The sequence below is a fragment of the Girardinichthys multiradiatus genome, chromosome 2 (genome assembly GCF_021462225.1).
Source record: "Girardinichthys multiradiatus isolate DD_20200921_A chromosome 2, DD_fGirMul_XY1, whole genome shotgun sequence".
NCBI lineage: Eukaryota > Metazoa > Chordata > Actinopteri > Cyprinodontiformes > Goodeidae > Girardinichthys > Girardinichthys multiradiatus.
In genome coordinates this window covers 9,553,052-9,580,661 of record NC_061795.1, presented here as the reverse complement: position 1 = coordinate 9,580,661, position 27,610 = coordinate 9,553,052, and the positions used below count along the sequence as shown (strand labels likewise).

The window sequence follows — 27,610 nt, the reverse complement described above, 5'->3', positions numbered from 1 at the left end:
GCAGCCCCATATCAAACAAAGATAGCCTAAATTATGATTTTGTGAATCAGGGGAAAAAAAAATTACCAAACCAACTTGGCCTTATGTGAAACAGTAACGTTCCCCTAAACCTAACAACTGGCTGTGCAGCAACAACTGACATCAAGTGATTGTGATAACTGGGAATGAGTCCTTTACATCACTGTGGAGGAATTATGGCCCACTATTCTTTGCAGAATTGTTTTAAAGGGGCCATTTCATACAACTTTTTACTTTTACTCAGAGAAAATCTCTGATTTGTTTTCGTAAGCAATGATTTTGGTTAAGAAAATTATTTTTCTGAAGTATGATTTTTAATGATAATTTTTGATAAGTATTCATTAATCAATAATCATTATCATTACCTTACAATAACAAGGAGTTCACACCAAAGCATTCCAGTTCCACTTTATATGGACCACGACTGAATGATTTAAGTGTGAAAAGGAAGGATGATATTAATTGATTTAATTAAGCCACATTGATGACTATCCAGCATGAAAGGTCTGTTTAAGGTAATCCCACAGTATCTTCAACAGAAAACATTCATTTTAAGTTTTTAGCACCATTCAGACAGCTTGTTTGGTTTAATCTTGTTCAATCAATAATAACAGTTTAATAATTAATGTTTAATCATAATGTATTTTTGTGCACTTCAACTTGGAGAGTCTGGTAAACACCAGACCTTTTTGGATAATAGTTTATCAAAATACTTTGGAGAAATTTAAAAATATTTCATTAATCTCCACATGCTTTGAAAACCAGGGTGTGCTTGCTTTATTTATTATTCTTGTTAAGGTTGGTTACTTCTAGATTCAAAAAATTCTCCTTTCTGGACATCTCATGTTACCTGAAAAACTATGACAAAAGCCAGTCGCACAGCCAGCACGGCCCAGAATTCCTTGGAGATCTCATATGGTGTGAGTGACCATGGAGGCTCTCTGTAATCCTTATACCTGGAACACACAAACAGTAACACTAATGTATAAATCAGCCCACTAATGTATAAATCAGCCCATTGTTATGTACAACAGATGTTTTCTCTTCCACTGCCAGTTGCTTAGCCTTCCACCATTTTTTTCAGAAAATGTATTACTAGCTTTCAAAGGATCTATTTTCAAAAGGAATGTATTTTCACTTCAGTTTATGGCATATGAAGCCCTGAATACATAAACCATCTTAAATTAGAGATTGGCTTATTAATATAATAATAATAATAAGAAGAAGAATAACAACAATATTGATAATAATAATAAAGCACTGTCTTTAAAGGTCCTGTTCAGACGAAAAACAAGGAAATAAAACCGAAAAATGAAAAACAACTAAGGTAAAAGATAATAAACAAAACGAAATAAGATGATCAGTGTTGTGATTATGAATATGAATATATTATTTAATATCTAATATTAATACTTTAATTTTTTATTAAATAATATTTCACTCTGTTAAGGGTTGTCCTGTGAATACCAGCCCAATAAGACGGTGGCATTAGGACAAAATTTAAAGGGATGAGCCAAGCTCTGACGTTATTGAACAGCAAAACTGCACACACACAGAATGAATTCACACAATTTTTTTAAATACAACAATTTATTAACAAAAATAAGTCAACTCAAAGTCAAACATATTTCGATCAACAAACTCTTTGCTATGGTAAAACGACCCAACTAAACTACCAAGCAAAATGAAATAATGAAGACTAATGGGCTATGTACAATATAAACAAGGATGGTTGAAAACTACAGAGGTTGGACAATGAAACTGAAACACCTGTCATTTTAGTGTGGAAGGTTTCAACGCTAAATTTGACCTGCCTGATAGCCAGTCTTCATTGATTGCACATTGCACCAGTAAGAGCAGAGTGTGATGGTTCAATTAGCAGGGTAAGAGTACAGTTTTGCTCAAAATATTGAAATGCACGCAACATTATGGGTGACATACCAGAGTTCAAAAGAGGACAAATTGTTGGTGCACGTCTTGCTGGCACATCTGCGACCAAGACAGCAAGTCTTTGTGATGTATCAAGAGCCACTGTATCCAGGGTGATGTCAGCATACCACCAAGAATGACGAACCACATCCAACAGGAATAACTGTGGACGCAAGAGGAAACTGTCTGAAAGGGATGTTCGGGTGCTAACCCGGATTGTATCCAAAAAACATAAAACCAAGGCTGCCCAAATCACGGCAGAATTAAATGTACACCTCAACTCTCTTGTTTCCACCAGAACTGTCCGTGGAGAGCTTCACAAGGTCAATATACACGGCCGGGCTGCTATAGCCAAACCTTTGGTCACTCATGCCAATGCCAAATGTCGGTTTCAATGGTGCAAGGAGCACAAATCTTGGGCTGTGGACAATGTAAAACATGTATTGTTCTTTGATGAGTCCACCTTTACTCTTTTCCCCACATCTGGGAGAGTTACGGTGTGGAGAAACCCCAAAGAAGCGTACCACCCAGACTGTTGCATGCCCAGAGTGAAGAATGGGGGTGGATCAGTGATGGTTTAGGCTGCCATATCATAGCATTCCCTTGACCCAATACTTGTGCTAGATGGGCGCGTCACTGCCAAGGACTACCGATCCATTCTTGAGGACCATGTGCATTCAATGGTTCAAACATTGTATCCTGAAGGAAGTGCACCCATACACACAGCAAGACTGGTGAAAGATTGGTTTGATGAACATGAAAGTGAAGTTGAACATCTCCCATGGCCTGCAAGGTCACCAGATCTAAATATTATTGAGCCACGTTGGGGTGTTTTGGAGGAGCGAGTCAGGAAACGTTTTCCTCCACCAGTATCACGTAGTGACCTGACCACTATCCTGCAAGAAGAATGGCTTAAAATCCCTCTGACTACTGTGCAGGACTTGTATATGTCATTCCCAAGACGAATTGACACTGTATTGGCCGCAAAAGGAGGCCCTACACCATACTAATAAATTATTGTGGTCTAAAACCAGGTATTTCAGTTTCATTGTCCAACCCCTGTATGACCAAAAGAGTGATGCAACATTACAATGCAATGTTATTTATGTTTGAAAACCAAGGATTAGCTTGAAGAATCTGGAAATGAAGTCGTTAGTCTTGAAACTAACTTAGGCAATAATTGGTATACTTTCAACCATTCACAATGCAAGATCAGATAAAACATTATTTTAATAAAACAGCATTTTAAAGAATTATTCACTGAATAAAACCAACCTTGTTAATGACTAATTCTCAAGGGTGTTTAATTAGCTGCCTTTATTTAGTAAAATAACATTTAAGGAAATATTATTTTGAAGAAGAACCAAACCTTTTGGAGAAATGGGTCTTAATGGTGTTTAAATAGTTATTACATTTAGCAGAATAATATTTAGGGAAATATTACTTCCTAGATCGGAAACTAACAACCTTTCTGGGTAAATGATCTTCAGCTGACTCACATGTTCTTAGCTGTTAGCGGTTGAAGATAACAAAAGAAATGTATAGCTTGTCATCAGAATCAAACACATACCTTTAAAATACCACTAATAAAAGGGTTGAAATGCATAAGCGTGGATCGTGCGTTATGGCTGATCTTCTGTGTTTAAAAATCACCCTTTAAATAAAGTTTGTCTTAACTTTAAAAAACAAAACACAGAACAAATCCTTAGCTCATTGCTAGTCTGATAGCACTTACTGTAGTTTACTGTAACACAAACAATAACAAAACAATAACAAATGTCATTAAACAAATGTTATTTAGATTAACTCTAAACTAATCATCTCTGTCCAAACACTACCTCTTACGTGAACCAAGCTGAGGAGAAGTTGTCCTGGGCGCTTAGGAAAACATCCCGTGTGGGTAAACAAAGGGTTAGCTTGCAGCTAACCTCCGGAGCTGTGGGGTGGGCTTTTAGCTGGCCCGGCCGAACCATACGACAAAGTTACGTTCGGGTCTTTGCGTGACTGCGATGCGGTGGGGCAGCTCTCGCTCCTGGACGTGCACGCAGGAAGGCGTGCAATGCAGTCCCGGCCTTCTTTTCCGGGCCATGGGGGAAATCTGCTTCGCTTAGGGTTAGGGTGAGGGTTAGGAATACAATTTGTGCACTTGTACTTAAGGATCTGAAGAGGTGTAACTGCTGTTTTGTATTTATGAAAGACCGAAAAAACTTCTACAGATACAAATTCCATATAGATTTTTTTCTCTGTGACTTCAAATTCACAGTTAAAATGCACAAATAGTTTTGCCCCAAAATTACCTTCATAAGTTCAAGCCATCCAAATCCGCCCTGGAAATCCGATTTAGCCACAGTAGTCAACATTGTGTACTCAGTGTTTGTTTTCTCACAGTGATTTTCTATTACGGCTGGCAGACAGACAGACAGAATGAACGTTGGTCTTGAACACCACCGTACAGCACAATCCATAATTAAGCAAGCTTTCCCCATAGTTAAATTGAATGGTCCAGAGTTTTGCTTCATTGATCACGTTAAAACAATGAAAAGAGGCTGCACCTGCCACCCAAGATGGTGATCGCAAAATGCACGTGACCACGACGTCATGTGAAATCCCCCATTGTGCCCCTGCAGGCAGGCACTAAACTTCCCTGCTGACAATCAAACAAACCACCATATGTTACTGTATGTATTTACTAAATGACATGACACATTCCATGTACATATGTTCTTTTTTTCTAAATGACATGACACATTCCATGTACATATGTTCTTTTTTTCTACAATTATTTTTAAATGTTGTAAATTTTGTAATTGTCTATAACCTGCATATGTATCTTTTGAGCCTCAGTGTCAAGATTGTGGGTTTGTTGGCAGGACCAGAATGTAGAACACGGTCAGCAGGTCGCATGGTGAGTAGATGAAGTATTTAATGTGAAGGTAGACAGACTTACAGGCAGGAAGCAGTGTACAAAGTTCAGGCAGGTGGTCCAAAGCGTATATTCAGGAGGCAAACAGAAACTAAACCACAAGGAGGAACTTGGGAAGTCAACAAGGGTAGTGAGGTAAAATAACATGAGGAACCAGTGAGGAACAATGAAAACTAGAAAAATTTGCATTTCCTGCGAAAATGCAGTGTGAATGCTGAAAGCTGAATTTTTTAGCTGAAAGCTGGAAGAAACAAGTTGACATTGACTGCAGACAATCTGGTGAAATTGAATGAATTATAAGAAAACAGAAATGTTTCTTTCTCCATTTGAAAGCTGGCACAAAGTGGATAAGGTTGCCAGCAGAATATCAGCTGAAATCTGATAAATTTGTAGAAATAGCAGAAACAGCTAAGAAAAACTGTCATCTGATCTGTTTAAGCAGGAAGACTATCAGGTATAAAACAGCATAACAAGGTGAGGTTACCTCAAAACTGCTTGAAATGGTTGTTGAAATACAAGAACTCACAAAAACATTAAAAAAGCAGGAAAGACCTGCCCATAGATGAGCTGAAAAAGCTAGACTGAAGCAGAAATACAGCCTAAGAAGTCGAAGTCAGTGCTGAAATATCTAAAAAATAGCAGAAAATTCAGGAAAAGAATGAGAAGAAGGAGAAGCTAAAATGCTAACATTAGCATATTGGTTATCACTAGCATGAAGGCTGATATTAATTTAACCGATCTACTATGCAAAAAGTAATGTATAAGCTAAAATTAGCTAAAATGGTAATGCTTACTACAGCCTATATTCAAAAGTCTATGAAATTGCCCTTTAAAATTATTCACTCTTGTTCAGGTGTTGGAACCTCAGTAGAAGCTGTTTAAGTAGCTGGCATCAAATGATTGCTGTTGGAACAGCAGTACATGCTTTTTAAGTATTCGGCACAAAATGGCCGCCATGTAGTTGCTTCCTATGAAGATGGTCAAAGGGTTAGGGGTCGGGTCAGGTTTAGGCCATAGAAATGAATGAAATTGAATGGAAGTCAATGCAAATTCCTCACAAAGACAGTAAAACAGGGATGTGTGTGTGTGTGTCAAGGCTCTTGTGTGTCTCTGAGTAGGAGACAGGGAGAGAAGAAAGGCAGAGTCACACAGACATATACAGTGCAAGATACACAGAGCTATAAATAGAACAGTGAGGAATGAATCAGCCAATCAGCAAAGAGCGTCAGTGTAACTTGACACCTGCAGCTTTTCTAATGCAGCACCTCACTATCGTCTCCCCCTTCCCTAGGCTTTTAACATGGAGGTGCATGTTCCCGAACGACTGCCCATAACTCGGAAACCGTAAGGGCTATCAACGTCATTCTTGGACCGTTTCTCTCAGAACAGAAAGGGGAACGAGAATATTAACACTTCTCTGCTGAAAATATAATATTAAAGGCACAACACTAGGTGAAAGGAAAGGGAAAAATGGAGAAAAACACAAAAATGCTGGAACATGCTCTCAAACAACGTCTAATAACTCGGAAAGTATATGGACTATCCGTTTGATTTATGCAACGTGTGAATCAGCAGGCATTGCTGAACAATCATGGAGCTTGTCAGGTTTCTACAAAAATCTGTCTGATAGGTGTTACCCTGGGAAAAAGTGGATCATTTTGACAAGTTTTAACCTGAGTAAAGGTGAATTTTTCACTCTCAAACAAACCTGCTTCACGAGAAAGCAATAACAGGTATTCAAAAACTTTCTGGACCGTAGGTATCAGCAGGGATCGGTGAACAATCCTGGAAATTTTGGTGTGTCTACATAAATCCATGTAGGAGATGTGACAGTGTAGAAAAGTGGATAATTTAGAAATGTTTTTATTCTAAGCGATTTTGGGAAGGACAGATTTGGTACTCCTAAACAAACTTTTTTTATGACAAAACAATAAAAGGTATCAATATAATTCCTTCACTGTGAGTGCCAGCAAGGTCTGAAGATTAATTGGTGCAAATCTCATGTCTCTAACTTGAACGGTTTATGAGAGGCGGCGATTCGAAAACAAGTGAGTTTAAGGATGTTTTGCTCAGATTTTTTCTGAAATTCCTATAGGTTTTACATTGAGGGTGAGTTGACTTTGCATTGCTCCCGGGCGTGTTGCGTGAAATCCGTTAGTCCCACATCAATGAGGGTGACATTTTCTGAATTGCGAAAGAGCATCCTACATTTTGATACATAATTTGTGCCAGTAGAGTGAAAATTGAGCGAGTGAGAAGAGTTTGTTCGTTCTTTCTCAGGTTATTCAGAAACCTAGAGCATACATTCTACCAACTGACGAATTCCGCCATAGGATTACATTATAAAATCAAAAACGTCAAAAATCTTGCCTAAAAGTTGAATCGCAATTGTAGGAAAACCGTAAAAGATATCAAAAAGCTGAATCATTTGAAGATAGCTTAATGTCTTGTGAACATTTTAAAAGTTGAATGTTGTTTCTAGCTGAAAGTATGCAGAAGTAGTAAGCTGTGAAAGAGCACAAAGTTTTAGCTGAATTTTGCGGAATTTTGCTGAATTTCCATTCATTTCAATGGAGCAAAAAATTGCATAAAAAGCTGAATATTTGAAAAATTATAATAGTTGAAGTTACCAAAAGTCATAGCATAATCCTCCAGAAAGAGTCGAACGTTTTGATACCAGAATTGTTGAAATCGGTTGAAAATTGTAGGACTAGTTATGAACGGAAAAACGTACGGAAAATATAATAATAATAAAAATAAAGAAAAACATGATCTCTATACTAGAAATAGAAAAATTTGCATTTCCTGCGAAAATGCAGTGTGAATGCTGTAAGCTGAATTTTTTAGCTGAAAGCTGGCAGAAACAAGCTGAAATTGACTGCAGAAAATCTGCTGAAATCTAATAAATTAGTAGAAATAGCAGAAACAGCAAAGAAAAACTGTCATCTGATCTGTTTAAGCAGGAAGACTATTAGCTATAAAACAGTTTAACCATTTACAATTACCTCAAAACTACTTGTTGAAAGAGTTGTTGAAATGCAAGAACTGACAAAAACTTTAAAAAGCAGGAAAGAGCTACCCATAAATGAGCTGAAAAAGCATAGACTGAAGCAAAAATATAGCCTAAGAAGTTGAAGTCAGTGCTAAAATATATAAAAAATAGGATAAATTTCAGAAAAAATTAACTAACAACAAGAAACAACAAGAAACACAAAAACAAACAGGAAATTGCCTAAATAGGCAATGTGTTCATCAGCTAAGAGAGAAGAGATGAGAAAGAGAAGCTAAATTGCTAACATTAGCATATTGGCTATCACTAGCATGAAGGCTGATATTAATTTACCCCATCTACTATTCAAAAACAATGTATAAGCTAAAATTAGCTAAAATGGCAATGCTAACTACAGCCTATATTCAAAAGTCTATGAAATTGCCCTTTAAAATTATTCACTCTTGTTCAGGTGTTGGAACAGCAGTAGAACCTGTTTAAGAACATGGCATCAAATGGTCGCTGTTTTGATGCTACACTGGGACCTATGAAGATGGTCTTATCATCATAAGTCTAGTGTATATTTGTTCAAGGTTCTTATGGAGATTTTTGCCAAGTACTAGTGGAGTTGGGACCTGATTTTGATTAAGGTTTCTGCCTGGTTCTGATAGAGTTGGGACCTTGATCTGATAGAGGTTTATACCTGATTCTGATGAAAATTTGTAGAAGGTTCTTAAAAAGATTTTTTCCTGTTTGGATGGAGCTTTTTGCCAGGTTCTGATGGAGTTTTGACTTTGTTCTTATAGACGTTTCTTCCTGGTTCTGATAGAGTTTGGATCTGGCTCTGATGGAGATCTGTATCTGGTTCTGATGGAAGTCTGTACCTGGTTATGATGGATGCTTCTCCTTGGCTCTGATAGAGTTTGGACCTGGTTCTGATACAGGTTTGTACCTGGTTCTGATGGAGTTTTTTTACCTGGTACTGATGGAGCTTTTTGAAAGGTTCTGAAGGAGTTTGGACCTGGTTCTGATAGAAGGTTCCTGTTAGAAGGTTTAGCTGTTAGAACAGCAGTACATGCTGTTTAAGTACTCAACACAAAATGGCCGCCAGTAGTTGCCTCCTATGAAGATGGTCAAAGAGTTAGGGGGTTGGGTAAGGTTTAGGCCATAGAAACGAATGAAAATGAATGGAAGTATATGCAAAGTCCTCAAAAAGATAGTAATCAATGGATATGTGTGTGTATGTGTGTGTGTGTGTGTGTGTGTGTGTGTGTCCCGCTGGCAAAGAGTTAGTGGTAGGGTCAGGTTTAGGCCATAGAAATCAAGATAATGAAGGGAAGTCAATGGAAAGTCCTCACAAAGATAGTAATCCATGAATGTGTGTGTGGGTGTGTGTGTGTGTGTGTGTCCGAGTATCAGACACGGAGAGAATAGAGGCAGAAACAAAGACAGAATCATATACAGACATAGACAGTAGGAGATACACAGAGCTATACATAGAACAGTGAGGAATGAATCAGCCAATCAGCAAAGAGTGTCAGTGTAACTTGACACCTGCAGCATTTCTAATGCAGCACCTCACTATCGTCTCCCCCTGGCCTGGGCTTTTAACATGGAGGCGCATGCTCCCGAACTACCACCCATAACTCGGAAACCGTAAGGGCTATCGACGTCATTCTTGGAACGATTTTCTCAGAATGGACAGGGGAACGAGATGGAGAATTCCTCCTGGTTTTGATGGAGTTTGGATCTGGTTCTGATGGAGTTTTTCTTTCCTTGTACTGATGGAGCTTTTTGCCAGGTTCTGAAGGAGTTTGGACCTGGTTCTGATAGTGGGTGACTAACTGGTCCTGATACAGAATTCCTCCTGGTTCTGATGGAGTTTGGGTCTGGTTCTGATGGAGGGGTCCTAACTGGTTCTGATAGAGTTTGTGTCCAGTTCTGATGGAGATTTGTTCCTGGTTCTGCTGGAGTTTGGGTCTGGTTCTGATGAAGGGTTCCTAACTGGTTCTGATGAAGAATTCCTCCTGGTTCTGATTGAGTTTGGGCCTGGTTCTGAGGAATGTTGGACCATGGTTCTGATAGAAGGGACCTCCGGATTCTGAAGGAGAATTGGACCTGGCTCTGGTGAAGTTTTCTTCCTGGTTCTGGTAGGTTTGACCTGGTTCTAATAGACTTTGTCCTGGTTCTGATGGAGTTTCGGTCCAGTTCTGATGGAGATTTTCTCCAGGTTCTGATGGAGATTTCTGTCTGGTTCTGACTGAGTTTGGACCTGGTTTTGATAGTGGGTGACTAACTGGTCCTGATACAGAATTCCTCCTGGTTCTGATAGAGTTTGGGTCTGGTTCTGATGGAGGGTTCCTAACTGGTTCTGATGGAGATTGGATCTGGTTATGATGGAGTTTTTCTTTCCTTGTACTGATGGAGCTTTTTGCCAGGTTCTGAAGGGGTTTGGACCTGGTTCTGATAGTGGGTGACTAACTGGTCCTGATACAGAATTCCTCCTGGTTCTGATGGAGTTTGGGTCTGGTTCTGATGGAGTTTTTCTTTCCTTGTACTGATGGAGCTTTTTGCCAGGTTCTGAAGGAGTTTGGACCTGGTTCTGATAGAAGGTTCCTCCTGGTTCTGATTGAGTTTGGACTTGGTTCTGATAGTGGGTGACTAATTGGTCCTGATACAGAATTCCTCCTGTTTCTGATGGAGTTTGGATCTGGTTCTGATAGAGTGTTTCTAACTGGTTCTGATGGAGTTTGTGTCCGGTTCTGATGGAGGGTTCCTAACTGGTTCTGATGGAGATTGGATCTGGTTATGATGGAGTTTTTCTTTCCTTGTACTGATGGAGCTTTTTGCCAGGTTCTGAAGGGGTTTGGACCTGGTTCTGATAGTGGGTGACTAACTGGTCCTGATACAGAATTCCTCCTGGTTCTGATGGAGTTTGGGTCTGGTTCTAATGGAGGGTTCCTAACTGGTTCTGATGGAGTTTGTGTCCGGTTCTGATGGAGGGTTCCTAACTGGTTCTGATGGAGATTGGATCTGGTTCTGATGGAGTTTTTCTTTCCTTGAACTGATGGAGCTTTTTGCCAGGTTGTGAAGGGGTTTGGACCTGGTTCTGATAGAAGGTTACTCCTGGTTCTGATTGAGTTTGGACTTGGATCTGATAGACGTTTGTACCTGGTTCTGATGGAGGTTTTTTCCTGATTCTGATGAAAATGTTTAGAAAGTTCTTTAAAAAAAAATTTCTGGTTCTGATGTAGCTTTTTGCCAGGTTCTGATGGTGTTTTGACCTGGTTCTTATAGAGGTTTCTTCCTGGTTGTGATACATGTTTGTACCTGGTTCTGATGGAGTTTTTCTTTCCTTGTACTGATGGAGCTTTTTGCCAGGTTCTGAAAGAGTTTGGATCTGGTTCTGATAGAAGATTCCTCCTGGTTCTGATTGAGTTTAGACTTGGTTCTGGTGGAGGGTCCCTAACTGGTTCTGATGGAGTTTGGGTCCAGTTCTGGTGGAGATTTATTCCAGATTCTGATGCTTCTTGGAACTGGTTCTGACAGAGGTTTCTTTCTGGTTCTGAATGAGTTTGGACCTGGTTCTGATAGTGGGTGACTAACTGGTCCTGTGAGAGAATTGCTCCTGGTTTTGATGGAGTTTGGATCTGGTTCTGATGGAGTTTTTCTTTCCATGTACTGATGGAGCTTTTTGCCAGGTTCTGAAGGAGTTTGGACCTGGTTTTGATAGAAGGTTCCTCCTGGTTCTGATTGAGTTTGGACCTGGTTCTGATAGTGGATGACTAACTGGTCCTGATGGAGAATTCCTCCTGGTTTTGATGGAGTTTGGATCTGGTTCTGATGGAGGGGTCCTAACTGGTTCTGATGGAGATTGTGTCCGGTTTTGAAAGAGATTTGTTCCTGGTTCTGCTGGAGTTTGGGTCTGGTTCTGATGGAGCTTTTTGCCAGGTTCTGAAGGAGTTTGGACCTGGTTCTGATAGAAGGTTCCTCCTGGTTCTGATTGAGTTTGGACCTGGTTCTGATAGTGGATGACTAACTGGTCCTGATAGAGAATTCCTCCTGGTTCTGATGGAGTTTTGAAGGAGTTTGGACCTGGTTCTGATAGAAGGTTCCTCCTGGTTCTGATTGAGTTTGGACCTGGTTCTGGTGGAGGGTCCCTAACTGGTTCTGATGGAGTTTGGGTCCAGTTCTGGTGGAGATTTATTCCAGGTTCTGATGCTTCTTGGAACTGGTTCTGATAGAGGTTTCTTTCTGGTTCTGAATGAGTTTGGACCTGGTTCTGATAGTGGGTGACTAACTGGTCCTGATGGAGAATTGCTCCTGGTTTTGATGGAGTTTGGATCTGGTTCTGATGGAGTTTTTCTTTCCATGTACTGATGGAGCTTTTTGCCAGGTTCTGAAGGAGTTTGGACCTTGTTCTGATAGAAGGTTCCTCCTGGTTCTGATTGAGTTTGGACCTGGTTCTGATAGTGGATGACTAACTGGTCCTGATGGAGAATTCCTCCTGGTTTTGATGGAGTTTGGATCTGGTTCTGATGGAGGGGTCCTAACTGGTTCTGATGGAGTTTGTGTCCGGTTCTGAAAGAGATTTGTTCCTGGTTCTGCTGGAGTTTGGGTCTGGTTCTGATGGAGCTTTTTGCCAGGTTCTGAAGGAGTTTGGACCTGGTTCTGATAGAAGGTTCCTCCTGGTTCTGATTGAGTTTGGACCTGGTTCTGATAGTGGATGACTAACTGGTCCTGATACAGAATTCCTCCTGGTTCTGATGGAGTTTTTAAGGAGTTTGGACCTGGTTCTGATAGAAGGTTCCTCCTGGTTCTGATTGAGTTTGGACCTGGTTCTGATAGTGGGTGACTAACTGGTCCTGATACAGAATTCCTCCTGATTCTGATGGAGGGGTCCTAACTGGTTCTGATGGAGTTTGTGTCCGGTTCTGATGGAGATTTGTTGCTGGTTCTGGTAGAAGATTCCTCCTGGTTCTGATTGAGTTTGGACTTGGTTCTGATGGAGGGTCCCTAACTGGTTCTGATGGAGTTTGGGTCCAGTTCTTGTGGAGATTTATTCCAGGTTCTGAAGGAGTTTGGACCTGGTTCTGATAGAAGGTTCCTCCTGGTTCTGATTGAGTTTGGACCTGGTTGTGATTGTGGGTGACTAACTGGTCCTGATACAGAATTCCTCCTGGTTCTGATGGAGTTTGGGTCTGGTTCTGATGGAGGGTTCCTAACTGGTTCTGATGGAGTTTGGGTCTGGTTCTGATGGAGATTTGTTCCTGGTTCTGCTGGAGTTTGGGTCTGGTTCTGATGGAGGGTTCCTAACTGGTTCTGATGGAGTTTGGGTCTGGTTCTGATGGAGGGTTCCTAACTGGTTCTGATGGAGTTTGGGTCCAGTTCTGGTGGAGATTTATTCCAGATTCTGATGCTTCTTGGAACTGGTTCTGACAGAGGTTTCTTTCTGGTTCTGAATGAGTTTGGACCTGGTTCTGATAGTGGGTGACTAACTGGTCCTGATGGAGAATTGCTCCTGGTTTTGATGGAGTTTGGATCTGGTTCTGATGGAGTTTTTCTTTCCATGTACTGATGGAGCTTTTTGCCAGGTTCTGAAGGAGTTTGGACCTTGTTCTGATAGAAGGTTCCTCCTGGTTCTGATTGAGTTTGGACCTGGTTCTGATAGTGGATGACTAACTGGTCCTGATGGAGAATTCCTCCTGGTTTTGATGGAGTTTGGATCTGGTTCTGATGGAGGGGTCCTAACTGGTTCTGATGGAGTTTGTGTCCGGTTCTGAAAGAGATTTGTTCCTGGTTCTGCTGGAGTTTGGGTCTGGTTCTGATGGAGCTTTTTGCCAGGTTCTGAAGGAGTTTGGACCAGGTTCTGATAGAAGGTTCCTCCTGGTTCTGATTGAGTTTGGACCTGGTTCTGATAGTGGATGACTAACTGGTCCTGATAGAGAATTCCTCCTGGTTCTGATGGAGTTTTGAAGGAGTTTGGACCTTGTTCTGATAGAAGGTTCCTCCTGGTTCTGATTGAGTTTGGACCTGGTTCTGATAGTGGGTGACTAACTGGTCCTGATACAGAATTCCTCCTGGTTCTGATGGAGGGGTCCTAACTGGTTCTGATGGAGTTTGTGTCCGGTTCTGATGGAGATTTGTTCCTGGTTCTGATAGAAGTTTTGCTCCTGGTTCTGATTGAGTTTGGACTTGGTTCTGATGGAGGGTCCCTAACTGGTTCTGATGGAGTTTGGGTCCAGTTCTTGTGGAGATTTATTCCAGGTTCTGAAGGAGTTTGGACCTGGTTCTGATAGAAGGTTCCTCCTGGTTCTGATTGAGTTTGGACCTGGTTGTGATTGTGGGTGACTAACTGGTCCTGATACAGAATTCCTCCTGGTTCTGATAGAGTTTGGGTCTGGTTCTGATGGAGGGTTCCTAACTGGTTCTGATGGAGTTTGGATCCGGTTCTGATGGAGATTTGTTCCTGGTTCTGCTGGAGTTTGGGTCTGGTTCTGATGGAGGGTTCCTAACTGGTTCCGATGGAGTTTGGGTCTGGTTCTGATGGAGGGTCCCTAACTAGTTCTGATGGAGTTTGGGTCCAGTTCTGGTGGAGATTTATTCCAGATTCTGATGCTTCTTGGAACTGGTTCTGACAGAGGTTTCTTTCTGGTTCTGAATGAGTTTGGACCTGGTTCTGATAGTGGGTGACTAACTGGTCCTGATGCAGAATTGCTCCTGGTTTTGATGGAGTTTGGGTCCAGTTCTTGTGGAGATTTATTCCAGGTTCTGAAGGAGTTTGGACCTGGTTCTGATAGAAGGTTCCTCCTGGTTCTGATTGAGTTTGGACTTGGTTCTGATAGTGGGTGACTAATTGGTCCTGATACAGAATTCCTCCTGTTTCTGATGGAGTTTGGATCTGGTTCTGATAGAGGGTTTCTAACTGGTTCTGATGGAGTTTGTGTCCGGTTCTGATGGAGGGTTCCTAACTGGTTCTGATGGAGATTGGATCTGGTTATGATGGAGTTTTTCTTTCCTTGTACTGATGGAGCTTTTTGCCAGGTTCTGAAGGGGTTTGGACCTGGTTCTGATAGTGGGTGACTAACTGGTCCTGATACATAATTCCTCCTGGTTCTGATGGAGTTTGGGTCTGGTTCTAATGGAGGGTTCCTAACTGGTTCTGATGGAGTTTGTGTCCGGTTCTGATGGAGGGTTCCTAACTGGTTCTGATGGAGATTGGATCTGGTTCTGATGGAGTTTTTCTTTCCTTGAACTGATGGAGCTTTTTGCCAGGTTGTGAAGGGGTTTGGACCTGGTTCTGATAGAAGGTTACTCCTGGTTCTGATTGAGTTTGGACTTGGATCTGATAGACGTTTGTACCTGGTTCTGATGGAGGTTTTTTCCTGATTCTGATGAAAATGTTTAGAAAGTTCTTTAAAAAAAATTTCTGGTTCTGATGTAGCTTTTTGCCAGGTTCTGATGGTGTTTTGACCTGGTTCTTATAGAGGTTTCTTCCTGGTTGTGATACATGTTTGTACCTGGTTCTGATGGAGTTTTTCTTTCCTTGTACTGATGGAGCTTTTTGCCAGGTTCTGAAAGAGTTTGGATCTGGTTCTGATAGAAGATTCCTCCTGGTTCTGATTGAGTTTAGACTTGGTTCTGGTGGAGGGTCCCTAACTGGTTCTGATGGAGTTTGGGTCCAGTTCTGGTGGAGATTTATTCCAGATTCTGATGCTTCTTGGAACTGGTTCTGACAGAGGTTTCTTTCTGGTTCTGAATGAGTTTGGACCTGGTTCTGATAGTGGGTGACTAACTGGTCCTGTGAGAGAATTGCTCCTGGTTTTGATGGAGTTTGGATCTGGTTCTGATGGAGTTTTTCTTTCCATGTACTGATGGAGCTTTTTGCCAGGTTCTGAAGGAGTTTGGACCTTGTTCTGATAGAAGGTTCCTCCTGGTTCTGATTGAGTTTGGACCTGGTTCTGATAGTGGATGACTAACTGGTCCTGATGGAGAATTCCTCCTGGTTTTGATGGAGTTTGGATCTGGTTCTGATGGAGGGGTCCTAACTGGTTCTGATGGAGTTTGTGTCCGGCTCTGAAAGAGATTTGTTCCTGGTTCTGCTGGAGTTTGGGTCTGGTTCTGATGGAGCTTTTTGCCAGGTTCTGAAGGAGTTTGGACCAGGTTCTGATAGAAGGTTCCTCCTGGTTCTGATTGAGTTTGGACCTGGTTCTGATAGTGGATGACTAACTGGTCCTGATAGAGAATTCCTCCTGGTTCTGATGGAGTTTTGAAGGAGTTTGGACCTTGTTCTGATAGAAGGTTCCTCCTGGTTCTGATTGAGTTTGGACCTGGTTCTGGTGGAGGGTCCCTAACTGGTTCTGATGGAGTTTGGGTCCAGTTCTGGTGGAGATTTATTCCAGATTCTGATGCTTCTTGGAACTGGTTCTGACAGAGGTTTCTTTCTGGTTCTGAATGAGTTTGGACCTGGTTCTGATAGTGGGTGACTAACTGGTCCTGATGGAGAATTGCTCCTGGTTTTGATGGAGTTTGGATCTGGTTCTGATGGAGTTTTTCTTTCCTTGTACTGATGGAGCTTTTTGCTAGGTTCTGAAGGAGTTTGGACCTGGTTCTGATAGAAGGTTCCTCCTGGTTCTGATTGAGTTTGGACCTGGTTCTGATAGTGGATGACTAACTGGTCCTGATGGAGAATTCCTCCTGGTTTTGATGGAGTTTGGATCTGGTTCTGATGGAGGGGTCCTAACTGGTTCTGATGGAGTTTGTGTCCGGTTCTGAAAGAGATTTGTTCCTGGTTCTGCTGGAGTTTGGGTCTGGTTCTGATGGAGCTTTTTGCCAGGTTCTGAAGGAGTTTGGACCTGGTTCTGATAGAAGGTTCCTCCTGGTTCTGATTGAGTTTGGACCTGGTTCTGATAGTGGATGACTAACTGGTCCTGATACAGAATTCCTCCTGGTTCTGATGGAGTTTTTAAGGAGTTTGGACCTGGTTCTGATAGAAGGTTCCTCCTAGTTCTGATTGAGTTTGGACCTGGTTCTGATAGTGGGTGACTAACTGGTCCTGATACAGAATTCCTCCTGATTCTGATGGAGGGGTCCTAACTGGTTCTGATGGAGTTTGTGTCCGGTTCTGATGGAGATTTGTTGCTGGTTCTGGTAGAAGATTCCTCCTGGTTCTGATTGAGTTTGGACTTGGTTCTGATGGAGGGTCCCTAACTGGTTCTGATGGAGTTTGGGTCCAGTTCTTGTGGAGATTTATTCCAGGTTCTGAAGGAGTTTGGACCTGGTTCTGATAGAAGGTTCCTCCTGGTTCTGATTGAGTTTGGACCTGGTTGTGATTGTGGGTGACTAACTGGTCCTGATACAGAATTCCTCCTGGTTCTGATAGAGTTTGGGTCTGGTTCTGATGGAGGGTTCCTAACTGGTTCTGATGGAGTTTGGATCCGGTTCTGATGGAGATTTGTTCCTGGTTCTGCTGGAGTTTGGGTCTGGTTCTGATGGAGGGTTCCTAACTGGTTCCGATGGAGTTTGGGTCTGGTTCTGATGGAGGGTCCCTAACTAGTTCTGATGGAGTTTGGGTCCAGTTCTGGTGGAGATTTATTCCAGATTCTGATGCTTCTTGGAACTGGTTCTGACAGAGGTTTCTTTCTGGTTCTGAATGAGTTTGGACCTGGTTCTGATAGTGGGTGACTAACTGGTCCTGATGGAGAATTGCTCCTGGTTTTGATGGAGTTTGGATCTGGTTCTGATGGAGTTTTTCTTTCCATGTACTGATGGAGCTTTTTGCCAGGTTCTGAAGGAGTTTGGACCTTGTTCTGATAGAAGGTTCCTCCTGGTTCTGATTGAGTTTGGACCTGGTTCTGATAGTGGATGACTAACTGGTCCTGATGGAGAATTCCTCCTGGTTTTGATGGAGTTTGGATCTGGTTCTGATGGAGGGGTCCTAACTGGTTCTGATGGAGTTTGTGTCCGGCTCTGAAAGAGATTTGTTCCTGGTTCTGCTGGAGTTTGGGTCTGGTTCTGATGGAGCTTTTTGCCAGGTTCTGAAGGAGTTTGGACCAGGTTCTGATAGAAGGTTCCTCCTGGTTCTGATTGAGTTTGGACCTGGTTCTGATAGTGGATGACTAACTGGTCCTGATAGAGAATTCCTCCTGGTTCTGATGGAGTTTTGAAGGAGTTTGGACCTTGTTCTGATAGAAGGTTCCTCCTGGTTCTGATTGAGTTTGGACCTGGTTCTGATAGTGGGTGACTAACTGGTCCTGATACAGAATTCCTCCTGGTTCTGATGGAGGGGTCCTAACTGGTTCTGATGGAGTTTGTGTCCGGTTCTGATGGAGATTTGTTCCTGGTTCTGATAGAAGTTTTGCTCCTGGTTCTGATTGAGTTTGGACTTGGTTCTGATGGAGGGTCCCTAACTGGTTCTGATGGAGTTTGGGTCCAGTTCTTGTGGAGATTTATTCCAGGTTCTGAAGGAGTTTGGACCTGGTTCTGATAGAAGGTTCCTCCTGGTTCTGATTGAGTTTGGACCTGGTTGTGATTGTGGGTGACTAACTGGTCCTGATACAGAATTCCTCCTGGTTCTGATAGAGTTTGGGTCTGGTTCTGATGGAGGGTTCCTAACTGGTTCTGATGGAGTTTGGATCCGGTTCTGATGGAGATTTGTTCCTGGTTCTGCTGGAGTTTGGGTCTGGTTCTGATGGAGGGTTCCTAACTGGTTCCGATGGAGTTTGGGTCTGGTTCTGATGGAGGGTCCCTAACTAGTTCTGATGGAGTTTGGGTCCAGTTCTTGTGGAGATTTATTCCAGGTTCTGAAGGAGTTTGGACCTGGTTCTGATAGAAGGTTCCTCCTGGTTCTGATTGAGTTTGCGTCTGGTTCTGATGGAGGGGTCCTAACTGGTTCTGATGGAGTTTGGGTCCAGTTCTTGTGGAGATTTATTCCAGGTTCTGAAGGAGTTTGGACCTGGTTCTGATAGTGGGTGACTAACTGGTCCTGATACAGAATTCCTCCTGGTTCTGATGGAGTTTGGGTCTGGTTCTGATGGAGGGTTCCTAACTGGTTCTGATGGAGATTGGATCTGGTTCTGATGGAGTTTTTCTTTCCTTGTACTGATGGAGCTTTTTGCCAGGTTCTGAAGGAGTTTGGACCTGGTTCTGATAGAAGGTTCCTCCTGGTTCTGATTGAGTTTGGACTTGGTTCTGATGGAGGGTCCCTAAGTGGTTCTGATGGACATTGGATCTGGTTCTGATGGAGTTTTTCTTTCCTTGTACTGATGGAGCTTTTTGCCAGGTTCTGAAAGAGTTTGGATCTGGTTCTGATAGAAGTTTCCTCCTGGTTCTGATTGAGTTTGGACTTGGTTCTGATAGAGGGTCCCTAACTGGTTCTGATGGACATTGGATCTGGTTCTGATGGAGTTTTTCGTTCCTTGTACTGATGGAGCTTTTTGTCAGGTTCTGAACGGGTTTGGACATGGTTCTGATAGAAGGTTCCTCCTGGTTCTGATTGAGTTTGTACCTGGTTCTGATAGTGGGTGACTAACTGGTCCTGATACAGAATTCCTCCTGGTTCTGATGGAGTTTGGGTCTGGTTCTGATGGAGGGTTCCTAACTGGTTCTGATGGAGATTGGATCTGGTTCTGATGGAGTTTTTCTTTCCTTGTACTGATGGAGCTTCTTGCCAGGTTCTGAAGGAGTTTGGACCTGGTTCTGATAGAAGGTTCCTCCTGGTTCTGAATGAGTTTGGACTTGGTTTCAATGGAGGGTCCCTAACTGGTTCTGATGGAGTTTGGGTTCAGTTCTTGTGGAGATTTATTTCAGGTTCTGAAGGAGTTTGGACCTGGTTCTGATAGAAGGTTCCTCCTTGTTCTGATTGAGTTTTGACCTGGTTCTGATAGTGGGTGACTAACTTGTCCTGATACAGAATTCCTCCTGGTTCTGATGGAGTTTGGTTCTGGTTCTGATGGAGGGTTCCTAACTGGTTCTGATGGAGATTGGATCTGGTTCTGATAGAAGGTTCCTACTTGTTCTGATTGAGTTTTGACCTGGTTCTGATAGTGGGTGACTAACTGGTCTTGATACAGAATTCCTCCTGGTTCTGATGGAGTTTGGTTCTGGTTCTGATGGAGGGTTCCTAACTGGTTCTGATGGAGTTTGTGTCCGGTTCTGATGGAGGGTTCCTAACTGGTTCTGATGGAGATTGGATCTGGTTCTGATGGAGTTTTTCTTTCCTTGTACTGATGGAGCTTTTTGCCAGGTTCTGAAGGGGTTTGGACCTGGTTCTGATAGAAGGTTCCTCCTGGTTCTGATTGAGTTTGGACTTGGTTCTGATAGTGGGTGACTAACTGGTCCTGATACAGACTTCGTCCTGGTTCTGATGGAGTTTGGGTCTGGTTCTGATGGAGGGTTCCTAACTGGTTCTGATGGAGTTTGTGTCCGGTTCTGATTGAGGGTTCCTAACTGGTTCTGATGGAGATTGGATCTGGTTCTGATGGAGTTTTTCTTTCCTTGTACTGATGGAGCTTTTTGCCAGGTTCTGAAGGGGTTTGGACCTGGTTCTGATAGAAGGTTCCTCCTGGTTCTGATTGAGTTTGGACTTGGTTCTGATATTGGGTGACTAACTGGTCCTGATACAGAATTCCTCCTGGTTCTGATGGAGTTTGGGTCTGGTTCTGATGGAGGGTTCCTAACTGGTTCTGATGGAGTTTGTGTCCGGTTCTGATACAGGTTTGTACCTGGTTCTGATACATGTTTGTACCTGGTTCTGATGGAGTTTTTCTTTCCTTGTAATGATGGAGCTTTTTGCCAGGTTCTGAAGGAGTTTGGACCTGGTTCTGATAGAAGGTTCCTCCTGGTTCTGATTGAGTTTGGACTTGGTTCTGATATTGGATGACTAACTGGTCCTGATACAGAATTCGTCCTGGTTCTGATGGAGTTTGGGTCTGGTTCTGATGGAGGGTCCCTAACTGGTTCTGGTGGTGTTTGTGTCCGGTTCTGATGGAGATTTGTTCCTGGTTCTGCTGGAGTTTGGGTCTGGTTCTGATTTAGTGTGGGTCTGGTTCTGAGGAATGTTGGACCATGGTTCTGATAGAAGGGACCTCCTGATTCTGAAGGAGGTTTGTACATGGTTCTGTTGAAGATTTGTACCTGGTTCATATAGTTTCCATCTGATTCTGATGGATTTTGGACAAGGTTCTGATGGAGTTTGGGTCTGGTTCTGATAGTGGATGACTAACTGGTCCTGATAGAGAATTCCTCCTGGTTCTGATGGAGTTTTGAAGGAGTTTGGACCTTGTTCTGATAGAAGGTTCCTCCTGGTTCTGATTGAGTTTGGACCTGGTTCTGGTGGAGGGTCCCTAACTGGTTCTGATGGAGTTTGGGTCCAGTTCTGGTGGAGATTTATTCCAGATTCTGATGCTTCTTGGAACTGGTTCTGACAGAGGTTTCTTTCTGGTTCTGAATGAGTTTGGACCTGGTTCTGATAGTGGGTGACTAACTGGTCCTGATGGAGAATTGCTCCTGGTTTTGATGGAGTTTGGATCTGGTTCTGATGGAGTTTTTCTTTCCATGTACTGATGGAGCTTTTTGCCAGGTTCTGAAGGAGTTTGGACCTTGTTCTGATAGAAGGTTCCTCCTGGTTCTGATTGAGTTTGGACCTGGTTCTGATAGTGGGTGACTAACTGGTCCTGATGGAGAATTGCTCCTGGTTTTGATGGAGTTTGGATCTGGTTCTGATGGAGGGGTCCTAACTGGTTCTGATGGAGTTTGTGTCCGGTTCTGAAAGAGATTTGTTCCTGGTTCTGCTGGAGTTTGGGTCTGGTTCTGATGGAGCTTTTTGCCAGGTTCTGAAGGAGTTTGGACCTGGTTCTGATAGAAGGTTCCTCCTGGTTCTGATTGAGTTTGGACCTGGTTCTGATAGTGGATGACTAACTGGTCCTGATAGAGAATTCCTCCTGGTTCTGATGGAGTTTTGAAGGAGTTTGGACCTTGTTCTGATAGAAGGTTCCTCCTGGTTCTGATTGAGTTTGGACCTGGTTCTGATAGTGGGTGACTAACTGGTCCTGATACAGAATTCCTCCTGGTTCTGATGGAGGGGTCCTAACTGGTTCTGATGGAGTTTGGATCCGGTTCTGATGGAGATTTGTTCCTGGTTCTGCTGGAGTTTGGGTCTGGTTCTGATGGAGGGTTCCTAACTGGTTCTGATGGAGATTGGATCTGGTTCTGATGGAGTTTTTCTTTCCTTGTACTGATGGAGCTTTTTGCCAGGTTCTGAAGGGGTTTGGACCTGGTTCTGATAGAAGGTTCCTCCTGGTTCTGATTGAGTTTGGACTTGGTTCTGATGGAGGGTCCCTAAGTGGTTCTGATGGACATTGGATCTGGTTCTGATGGAGTTTTTCTTTCCTTGTACTGATGGAGCTTTTTGCCAGGTTCTGAAAGAGTTTGGATCTGGTTCTGATAGAGGTTTCCTCCTGGTTCTGATTGAGTTTGGACTTGGTTCTGATAGAGGGTCCCTAACTGGTTCTGATGGACATTGGATCTGGTTCTGATGGAGTTTTTCGTTCCTTGTACTGATGGAGCTTTTTGTCAGGTTCTGAACGGGTTTGGACATGGTTCTGATAGAAGGTTCCTCCTGGTTCTGATTGAGTTTGTACCTGGTTCTGATAGTGGGTGACTAACTGGTCCTGATACAGAATTCCTCCTGGTTCTGATGGAGTTTGGGTCTGGTTCTGATGGAGGGTTCCTAACTGGTTCTGATGGAGATTGGATCTGGTTCTGATAGAAGGTTCCTCCTGGTTCTGATTGAGTTTGGACTTGGTTCTGATAGAAGGTTCCTCCTGGTTCTGATTGAGTTTGTACTTGGTTCTGATATTGGATGACTAACTGGTCCTGATAGAGAATTCCTCCTGGTTCTGATGGAGTTTTGAAGGAGTTTGGACCTTGTTCTGATAGAAGGTTCCTCCTGGTTCTGATTGAGTTTGGACCTGGTTCTGGTGGAGGGTCCCTAACTGGTTCTGATGGAGTTTGGGTCCAGTTCTGGTGGAGATTTATTCCAGATTCTGATGCTTCTTGGAACTGGTTCTGACAGAGGTTTCTTTCTGGTTCTGAATGAGTTTGGACCTGGTTCTGATAGTGGGTGACTAACTGGTCCTGATGGAGAATTGCTCTTGGTTTTGATGGAGTTTGGATCTGGTTCTGATGGAGTTTTTCTTTCCATGTACTGATGGAGCTTTTTGCCAGGTTCTGAAGGAGTTTGGACCTTGTTCTGATAGAAGATTCCTCCTGGTTCTGATTGAGTTTGGACCTGGTTCTGATAGTGGATGACTAACTGGTCCTGATGGAGAATTCCTCCTGGTTTTGATGGAGTTTGGATCTGGTTCTGATGGAGGGTTCCTAACTGGTTCTGATGGAGTTTGTGTCCGGCTCTGAAAGAGATTTGTTCCTGGTTCTGCTGGAGTTTGGGTCTGGTTCTGATGGAGCTTTTTGCCAGGTTCTGAAGGAGTTTGGACCAGGTTCTGATAGAAGGTTCCTCCTGGTTCTGATTGAGTTTGGACCTGGTTCTGATAGTGGATGACTAACTGGTCCTGATAGAGAATTCCTCCTGGTTCTGATGGAGTTTTGAAGGAGTTTGGACCTTGTTCTGATAGAAGGTTCCTCCTGGTTCTGATTTAGTTTGGACCTGGTTCTGATAGTGGGTGACTAACTGGTCCTGATACAGAATTCCTCCTGGTTCTGATGGAGGGGTCCTAACTGGTTCTGATGGAGTTTGTGTCCGGTTCTGATGGAGATTTGTTCCTGGTTCTGATATAAGTTTTGCTCCTGGTTCTGATTGAGTTTGGACTTGGTTCTGATGGAGGGTCCCTAACTGGTTCTGATGGAGTTTGGGTCCAGTTCTTGTGGAGATTTATTCCAGGTTCTGAAGGAGTTTGGACCTGGTTCTGATAGAAGGTTCCTCCTGGTTCTGATTGAGTTTGGACCTGGTTGTGATTGTGGGTGACTAACTGGTCCTGATACAGAATTCCTCCTGGTTCTGATAGAGTTTGGGTCTGGTTCTGATGGAGGGTTCCTAACTGGTTCTGATGGAGTTTGGATCCGGTTCTGATGGAGATTTGTTCCTGGTTCTGCTGGAGTTTGGGTCTGGTTCTGATGGAGGGTTCCTAACTGGTTCTGATGGAGTTTGTGTCCGGTTCTGATGGAGGGTTCCTAACTGGTTCTGATGGAGATTGGATCTGGTTCTGATGGAGTTTTTCTTTCCTTGTACTGATGGAGCTTTTTGCCAGGTTCTGAAGGGGTTTGGACCTGGTTCTAATAGAAGGTTCCTCCTGGTTCTGATTGAGTTTGGACTTGGTTCTGATAGTGGGTGACTAACTGGTCCTGATACAGACTTCCTCCTGGTTCTGATGGAGTTTGGGTCTGGTTCTGATGGAGGGTTCCTAACTGGTTCTGATGGAGTTTGTGTCCGGTTCTGATACAGGTTTGTACCTGGTTCTGATACATGTTTGTACCTGGTTCTGATGGAGTTTTTCTTTCCTTGTAATGATGGAGCTTTTTGCCAGGTTCTGAAGGAGTTTGGACCTGGTTCTGATAGAAGGTTCCTCCTGGTTCTGATTGAGTTTGTACTTGGTTCTGATATTGGATGACTAACTGGTCCTGATAGAGAATTCCTCCTGGTTCTGATGGAGTTTTGAAGGAGTTTGGACCTTGTTCTGATAGAAGGTTCCTCCTGGTTCTGATTGAGTTTGGACCTGGTTCTGGTGGAGGGTCCCTAACTGGTTCTGATGGAGTTTGGGTCCAGTTCTGGTGGAGATTTATTCCAGATTCTGATGCTTCTTGGAACTGGTTCTGACAGAGGTTTCTTTCTGGTTCTGAATGAGTTTGGACCTGGTTCTGATAGTGGGTGACTAACTGGTCCTGATGGAGAATTGCTCCTGGTTTTGATGGAGTTTGGATCTGGTTCTGATGGAGTTTTTCTTTCCATGTACTGATGGAGCTTTTTGCCAGGTTCTGAAGGAGTTTGGACCTTGTTCTGATAGAAGGTTCCTCCTGGTTCTGATTGAGTTTGGACCTGGTTCTGATAGTGGATGACTAACTGGTCCTGATGGAGAATTCCTCCTGGTTTTGATGGAGTTTGGATCTGGTTCTGATGGAGGGGTCCTAACTGGTTCTGATGGAGTTTGTGTCCGGTTCTGAAAGAGATTTGTTCCTGGTTCTGCTGGAGTTTGGGTCTGGTTCTGATGGAGCTTTTTGCCAGGTTCTGAAGGAGTTTGGACCTGGTTCTGATAGAAGGTTCCTCCTGGTTCTGATTGAGTTTGGACCTGGTTCTGATAGTGGATGACTAACTGGTCCTGATAGAGAATTCCTCCTGGTTCTGATGGAGTTTTGAAGGAGTTTGGACCTTGTTCTGATAGAAGGTTCCTCCTGGTTCTGATTTAGTTTGGACCTGGTTCTGATAGTGGGTGACTAACTGGTCCTGATACAGAATTCCTCCTGGTTCTGATGGAGGGGTCCTAACTGGTTCTGATGGAGTTTGTGTCCGGTTCTGATGGAGATTTGTTCCTGGTTCTGATATAAGTTTTGCTCCTGGTTCTGATTGAGTTTGGACTTGGTTCTGATGGAGGGTCCCTAACTGGTTCTGATGGAGTTTGGGTCCAGTTCTTGTGGAGATTTATTCCAGGTTCTGAAGGAGTTTGGACCTGGTTCTGATAGAAGGTTCCTCCTGGTTCTGATTGAGTTTGGACCTGGTTGTGATTGTGGGTGACTAACTGGTCCTGATACAGAATTCCTCCTGGTTCTGATAGAGTTTGGGTCTGGTTCTGATGGAGGGTTCCTAACTGGTTCTGATGGAGTTTGGATCCGGTTCTGATGGAGATTTGTTCCTGGTTCTGCTGGAGTTTGGATCTGGTTCTGATGGAGGGTTCCTAACTGGTTCCGATGGAGTTTGGGTCTGGTTCTGATGGAGGGTCCCTAACTAGTTCTGATGGAGTTTGGGTCCAGTTCTGGTGGAGATTTATTCCAGATTCTGATGCTTCTTGGAACTGGTTCTGACAGAGGTTTCTTTCTGGTTCTGAATGAGTTTGGACCTGGTTCTGATAGTGGGTGACTAACTGGTCCTGATGGAGAATTGCTCCTGGTTTTGATGGAGTTTGGATCTGGTTCTGATGGAGTTTTTCTTTCCATGTACTGATGGAGCTTTTTGCCAGGTTCTGAAGGAGTTTGGACCTTGTTCTGATAGAAGGTTCCTCCTGGTTCTGATTGAGTTTGGACTTGGTTCTGATGGAGGGTCCCTAACTGGTTCTGATGGACATTGGATCTGGTTCTGATGGAGTTTTTCTTTCCTTGTACTGATGGAGCTTTTTGCCAGGTTCTGAAAGAGTTTGGATCTGGTTCTGATAGAAGTTTCCTCCTGGTTCTGATTGAGTTTGGACTTGGTTCTGATAGAGGGTCCCTAACTGGTTCTGATGGACATTGGATCTGGTTCTGATGGAGTTTTTCGTTCCTTGTACTGATGGAGCTTTTTGTCAGGTTCTGAACGGGTTTGGACATGGTTCTGATAGAAGGTTCCTCCTGGTTCTGATTGAGTTTGTACCTGGTTCTGATAGTGGGTGACTAACTGGTCCTGATACAGAATTCCTCCTGGTTCTGATGGAGTTTGGTTCTGGTTCTGATGGAGGGTTCCTAACTGGTTCTGATGGAGATTGGATCTGGTTCTGATAGAAGGTTCCTCCTTGTTCTGATTGAGTTTTGACCTGGTTCTGATAGTGGGTGACTAACAGGTCTTGATACAGAATTCCTCCTGGTTCTGATGGAGTTTGGTTCTGGTTCTGATGGAGGGTTCCTAACTGGTTCTGATGGAGTTTGTGTCCGGTTCTGATGGAGATTTCCTAACTGGTTCTGATGGAGATTGGATCTGGTTCTGATGGAGTTTTTCTTTCCTTGTACTGATGGAGCTTTTTGCCAGGTTCTGAAGGGGTTTGGACCTGGTTCTGATAGAAGGTTCCTCCTGGTTCTGATTGAGTTTGGACTTGGTTCTGATAGTGGGTGACTAACTGGTCCTGATACAGACTTCCTCCTGGTTCTGATGGAGTTTGGGTCTGGTTCTGATGGAGGGTTCCTAACTGGTTCTGATGGAGTTTGTGTCCGGTTCTGATGGAGGGTTCCTAACTGGTTTTGATGGAGTTTGGATCTGGTTCTGATGGAGTTTTTCTTTCCTTGTACTGATGGAGCTTTTTGCCAGGTTCTGAAGGAGTTTGGACCTTGTTCTGATAGAAGGTTCCTCCTGGTTCTGATTGAGTTTGGACCTGGTTCTGATAGTGGATGACTAACTGGTCCTGATGGAGAATTCCTCCTGGTTTTGATGGAGTTTGGATCTGGTTCTGATGGAGGGGTCCTAACTGGTTCTGATGGAGTTTGTGTCCGGCTCTGAAAGAGATTTGTTCCTGGTTCTGCTGGAGTTTGGGTCTGGTTCTGATGGAGCTTATTGCCAGGTTCTGAAGGAGTTTGGACCTGGTTCTGATAGAAGGTTCCTCCTGGTTCTGATTGAGTTTGGACCTGGTTCTGATAGTGGGTGACTAACTGGTCCTGATACAGAATTCCTCCTGGTTCTGATGGAGGGGTCCTAACTGGTTCTGATGGAGTTTGTGTCCGGTTCTGATGGAGATTTGTCCCTGGTTCTGATATAAGTTTTGCTCCTGGTTCTGATTGAGTTTGGACTTGGTTCTGATGGAGGGTCCCTAACTGGTTCTGATGGAGTTTGGGTCCAGTTTTCT

The 27,610-nt window shown here is 43.2% G+C and overlaps 1 protein-coding gene across 4 annotated transcripts in view; it reads right to left on the bottom strand.

Annotated features, from left to right (window-relative positions):
- LOC124884785 (anoctamin-1-like) overlaps nucleotides 1-27,610 on the bottom strand; it is a 183,217-nt gene that overhangs the window by 1,126 nt on the left and 154,481 nt on the right. For all 4 annotated transcript variants that reach the window (XR_007042530.1, XM_047392838.1, XM_047392839.1 and 1 more), the window contains one exon: nucleotides 869-974. Coding sequence is in view for 3 of the 4 variants with exons in the window: in XM_047392838.1 (XP_047248794.1) it covers nucleotides 869-974 (106 nt within the window). In the remaining variant the exon portion in view is untranslated. The remainder of the gene's footprint in view (nucleotides 1-868; nucleotides 975-27,610) is intronic.